Here is a 5,780-nt window from a genome sequence, read left to right as displayed (position 1 = left end):
TAGCTAACATATCAAACATATCAGTAACTATATTATAGTATGGGTGATAATAGGTCACATTGTCTTAGTTCTTTTTTTGTTGAAATTATTGGCCAACATCATTATTGACTTTGATGGCCACACTATCTCTAGACACGAAACTATGGACTAAATCACCCCACTCTTCAGAAAAACGTTTCATTCTAATAGTCTATTGAGGAAAATACCACTTTCTCCGACATAGGCTCTTTTAAAATCTTTTTTTATTATCACCCCATTCAAAATAAAGTTGGTGGTGTTCATGGACTGTTTGAGGTAGGATCACAACACCTTTAGGATGTTTCTTCCTTGCATGAATGCAGTATGTATGGACGAACAACATAGTCAGCCACCGAATTTAGCCTAATTATTACAGTTTTTGTAAATATTTTGAAGCTAACATTAAGAAGACATGTATGTCTATATTGTTAACTGTGTTTAAAAGATATTACCTTTGTTCCAAAATATAAGCCTTATATTTCGAATATAACTGTCAAAAATGAGCATCTGTAGGAAGGTATGTGGATTGTGGGCTGGGCTCCATAGGTCAGAAATATTGTCGCGGCTAAATTTTAAACAAAGGATTTACGTGGGTTTTGACCGTTAGGCCCAAATTTATGGTTAAATGAAAAAAATCCTAAAAGTTGGGGTTTTTTTTTTCTAAAATCATAGTCCCAATTGTCGATATTTACTAAAAAGAAAAGATGGCGAGAAACTATCTATTTTAAATAGTAATATGTTACATGGTAATTCAGGATGTGAAGAGGAGGAAACGTAAAGAAGAACATGTGGTAGTGCAATGCCTGTCAACAAGAATGATCAATGGGAACTCAAGTACAAGAAGGCGGCAATGCCGGCCACCAGAAGGCAATTGGCGGCGTTAGAGCTGGCTGCAGAGGCGTCTTCATCTCCTTTCGGTGTCGACTCTGGAGGGCTGCTCACGGCGACGGGCGGCAGCGGCGGATCAATCACATCGGCGGGTTCCAGCACAGGTGCTGGCGGGAGAGCCGGAGGCAGCGCACCAAGGGGGACCATTTTTTCCAGACCACCGGGATTTGCACCCAGGATTGAGTAGCTCATGTTCTTGGTCAAATCACTGCATGGGCTCCCTGCATTTCATTCAGACAAGAGATAACAACAGTTAGTCTGGCAATTGAGGAAGTTATGCTCCAAAGTGGCTTTCACGAAAGTTGCTGGGATTGCTTGAGCTGAGGAACTCTTTCGTGGTGCTGCAATATGAAACTGTTCAATGCTCATAGTTTCAAACATGTACTTACTGAAGTATGCAGCAGCAGTGGCAGGGAACTCGGTCACAATCCCATCGCAGACCAATCCCATATAGTATGTAGCGATTTCGACCATAGGATCAGCAAAGTAGTCGAACCCAATGTTCATGAACTCATTCTTAAGCACACCGACATGCAGGGTGAGGTTTGCATCGTGAATCTTCCCCACCAACATATCGTTGAACCCTGTGAGGAAGAAGCCATGGGCCCGAACGAGCGCACCGCGGCTCACCATCACTGTATGTGCGAACCCCTTGATCTCGTCAATTGAAGGCTTGGAAGCATCACTTATTACGGGGTCAATAACGAAAACCCGCTCAAACTTTGGGAACTTCTTGAACACTGAAAGCACCGAGGAGTCGTCCGACTGGATGAGCACGCGCTGCTGATGGCTCTCCTTGTCGTAGCTGGCATTGACCAGTGCACTGGAGATTGCATCTACCACGCCAAGACCTCTGGTTGCAAGGTATGGAGCATCCTGCTCTCAGTCAAGAATGCTCAGTTCAACAGATTGAATGAGAAAAATTGAGCAAATAATAGCTTCAGTGAAAAGGATGCTACCTCTATCTCGATCAGTACACCAGAGACGTTGCTAGTTTTGGCGAAGTCAAGGAATTCGGACAAAGACCAGAATTTGCCAGCGTTCTTCGCTGCAGGATTCCTTTTCAGGCCTGCCTGAGCGTATGGACCATTAAGTTCGGCTGATCAAATGAACAAAAACAAGATATTAGTGGATGCACATATAAGTATACATAACATTTTGGAAGAGAATATAAGAAGAAGCAATTCAATTGTTCTTTACGTTTTAAGGTTTGGATCTCGCTCCATGAGAGATCAAACGAGAAAATGCCGGATTTATTCTGTATTTCACTGACAGTAACAACTTTTGCCATGAAAGTGGTTGCTGCCGTCGTGCTGGTAGTGAGATCTGCAGAGCCCAGGCAAAAGGCCACACCGTCTTTTGTCATCCGAACTGAGCAATCTAATATGTCTGCACCATCTCTCACTGCTTGTTGGTAGGCAAGGTCAGTGCAGCCTGAGAAGACACCACTTGCGCCATTGTGTGTTATTATGAGCGGCCTCTCTCCATCTAATTGAATATATAAATTAGTGCATTGTAGGATGACGGTAAGCTAACAAAGTGAAAACTGCGACATAAAAGAAAGAGAGCTTACCTTCAGTAGCAAGAAGAGGCTTTGCTATAGGAAGAAGAGCATTTCCCTTGGTATGTGCCAAGCACGCTGCAAAGATCCTCAAGATGTTATTGAGGAAAAATAAAAGATGATAAATCATGTGTAATCAATATGTCCCTATCACACGGTAAGTGACATTCAGATTTTTATGGCAGCCACAATTTTCCTATGGTTAGTTGTGGCATTGCTAGACATCAACCAAACATGCCCTTATCTCTCCCAACATACAATAGTTCTTGGTTCTTACCGATAGCTCCTGATGCAGTGGGTGTGAAGTCAGATAGCACACCGTCTACACTGAAGTCTGGATTGTCTATGAACTGCAAGTATTCGGCGGCAGGATCATAACTGTAGTTATAACTTGTAAAGATATCATTGGCAAACCCTGCTGCATACACTTCCAGCCCTAGGGCATGTGCATCTTTGACCAAACTGGTGGATGGAAGTAAGTACTCATCTTTATTCGTCGGCCAAATAAAATGTCTGGGTACCAGAATTCCTGATGCAAAAGGCTTGATGATGCTCAGATCTTTCATAATATCTCCATATGATTTTAAGAGGGTAGGCTCGGTAGCATTTTCCCAGAGAGATCGCAAAATTAACTTAGTGTTTCCCTTAAGCTTTCCACCAATACTTTTCAAGAATGAAATATCTGGTGAGGATATGTAGGTGATAGGAAATTCTTTTGGTAGTGCTAATAGGAAATCTTCGGTGCTGATTTTATGTTCCTTATAAAAACTATTATACTGCAAAGGAAAACATGAACTTGTATTAGATAGAAAACATGGTGCAATAAGAAGGGATCCTTGGAGAAATTTTGAATGTTACTGAAATCCCATTTACCTCCACATTAACCCAAATACCATCTGGTTCGAGGCTAGCCACATCTTCAAGCCTATACATTGGCATGACGCCATCGAATGTACTTGGGCGAGAATATATAGTTTGTTTCACTGAGGGAGGGTCAAACAGTAGGACAAGTCAATATTGTGAATCACTAAATGTTTCAAATGCCAAATGGCAAGAGTAATTTTAAGGTACTCCCAATCTGACAAGAGCCATTAGTTCTGAATGATCTAGTGGGGCATACATACTAGGTAAGAGTCTATCAATGACCACATAGGGTTAATACGAACTTTTGCACCTCGTAGCAATGAGAAAGGGTGTGCAAAAACGGTTTGGCTGGAAAACGTGAACCCGTACTATACAAATTTCTGTACTAGCGTTGTAGCTGATGTCACATGCAAAGAAGGAAAATGAAACAGCATATTTCAGCCAGTTTTGGCCTGGATGACTCCAAACTATTTTTGCACACCCCCAGCAACGAGGAAGGAAATAATACATCATTAAAGTGTGGTGATAAATAAGAACATAAAAAAGGCTAATCAATGGATCGTTCTCTAGTTTTGGATTCATTATTAGCAAGCTCCCGTATAAACATGCTTGATGCTTACTTTAGATTTTGCACGAAATAGTTTGTGTGTCATTACAAAATAGTTTGTTTAGATTATAGTACAAAATAGTTTGTGTGTCGTTACAAACATATCAGCTAAAACTTGGAAATTTTCAAAAAAAAAGCGTGTGTCAACAATAACACAAATAGGTACTTCCTCCTTGTAATTTGTTGGCAGTCATGTAAGAGGAGGCGGAGTAGTATATATACACCATAAGAAACATGATACACGCATCGTTTGACCGTCCTTGCAATTTGTTGACAGTCATGTAAAAATAACAACAAAGATATGTTTTTCGTATGCTACCTGTGCTAACATAATGCTTAGAGAATGAGTCTTCGTCTAGATATATGACATAGTAGATTAGAAACATCACCGAACACATTGAATAAAAACATTATGACATTTTCCTTTTATTTTGGATGTGGTGCCAGATAAGGTATATAGAGATGTATAGATCCTGCAATCTGTTCATGCGATAAAACGTTGGTGTCTTTACTAGTACATATAGAAGATCGCTGAAATATTGTGAATGCACAATTAAGTCCATTAAAACACTTAAAGTCTTTAACAGAAACAAAAAACTTGATATAAGCTAGTGGAATGATCATACAGGCAAAGTTACCCTTGATCAATGGAGATCTAGGATTAAATACAACTTTTACCTCCTAGTAAGAGGTACGTTGGAGTGTTTTAAAGAGCTCAAATGGCAAACCACCACCAAAGAGGAAATGATACTTTGGAACCGTATGTGCTCCAGATGTGGAAGAAAAATGTATGTGTTTTAACACTTTTGAAACTTTCGAATTTCCAATTATGATGGAGCGTACATAAAGTGCAGTACAATTTTTAATTTGCAGTTATAAAAGATTCAGTATTTTTGGGTGCATACCTGTGACATTTAGCAGCTCGGCTTCGGTGAAATCCACAGAAAACCATGCGTGGACATCTTCTGGACCAATCTTGTATGTTTTGTCCCTGTTAGGGTAGATATCTTCAATTAGTGTCGACTTGTCAAGCCTAACGCCAGATCTGCAGAAGCCCTTAGCATCACTGGACAATTGCAGATCACAGTGCAGAATCACACCAGGCAAGGCAGTTGATATGGCAAACTGATATGCAGCCGAGCTTGATTCAGGAAATAAGCCAGAGAAGCCTCCACGAGCAATGACTAGAGGAGGAGTACCTGCAAGACAATGATAGGATGCTTAGCGGCATGACGGTGCAGTGGCGAATCAATCAAATTGCTTTATCTAGTGAAAGGACAACATTTTCCACTTGGAACTCGAGCAAAGCTAACACAAGGGTAAGATGCTTACCACCCAGGGTCTTCCATTTATCCACCGGTTCGTCTAGAGCAGCATTGGCCGCATGAAGGAGTATGAGGATCAAAAGCATGTGAGGATATCTGCCTCCCATTTAGCCAGGAGGAGCACCCTGCATCGTTTACGACATTCCTCTGAGCTCCGGAGAAGCAATCGCAAGAAGCATATGTGTTCACGATGAAAACAACACATTTATATCTATCCGTTCCAAGAATCATAACAAAAAAGAACAGAGAGAAGGGCAGATACTCCATTTCCTATTAAAAGATACATATATATACAAAAGGGAGCAGAGATTGCACAAGAGGATCCGCTACAACGAAGAAACAAGCAAATCAATCTCTCACCAAGCAAGCAAAATCCAGGCTTCAGAAATCTAATCCCAAGCTCAAAAAAATTGCAATGTAACGGCGTCTGGGAAAAAAAAGAGGTACCTCACATGAAACAACCGGAAATAAAATAAAATTAAGAGGAGGCGTGGTGATCTATCTCCAGCCCCACCCA

General features: G+C 40.9%; 1 protein-coding gene across 1 annotated transcript; it reads right to left on the bottom strand.

Annotated features, from left to right (window-relative positions):
• Window positions 1-723: 723 nt before the first annotated feature.
• LOC124691878 (glycerophosphodiester phosphodiesterase GDPDL7-like) lies at window positions 724-5,393 on the bottom strand. The gene is made up of 9 exons (XM_047225158.1): window positions 5,271-5,393; window positions 4,844-5,137; window positions 3,341-3,450; window positions 2,745-3,243; window positions 2,480-2,545; window positions 2,107-2,394; window positions 1,866-2,005; window positions 1,296-1,782; window positions 724-1,127 (listed from the first exon to the last, which is right to left on the bottom strand). Exons 1-9 carry the CDS (start codon window positions 5,368-5,370, stop codon window positions 838-840), a joined length of 2,274 nt encoding a protein of 757 aa, XP_047081114.1. The 5' UTR covers window positions 5,371-5,393; the 3' UTR covers window positions 724-837.
• Window positions 5,394-5,780: the final 387 nt, after the last annotated feature.

This window comes from Lolium rigidum, chromosome 2, assembly GCF_022539505.1.
Source record: "Lolium rigidum isolate FL_2022 chromosome 2, APGP_CSIRO_Lrig_0.1, whole genome shotgun sequence".
Lineage (NCBI taxonomy): Eukaryota > Viridiplantae > Streptophyta > Magnoliopsida > Poales > Poaceae > Lolium > Lolium rigidum.
Note: the sequence above shows the minus strand (reverse complement) of the source record. Positions and strands in the feature narration are given on the sequence as shown.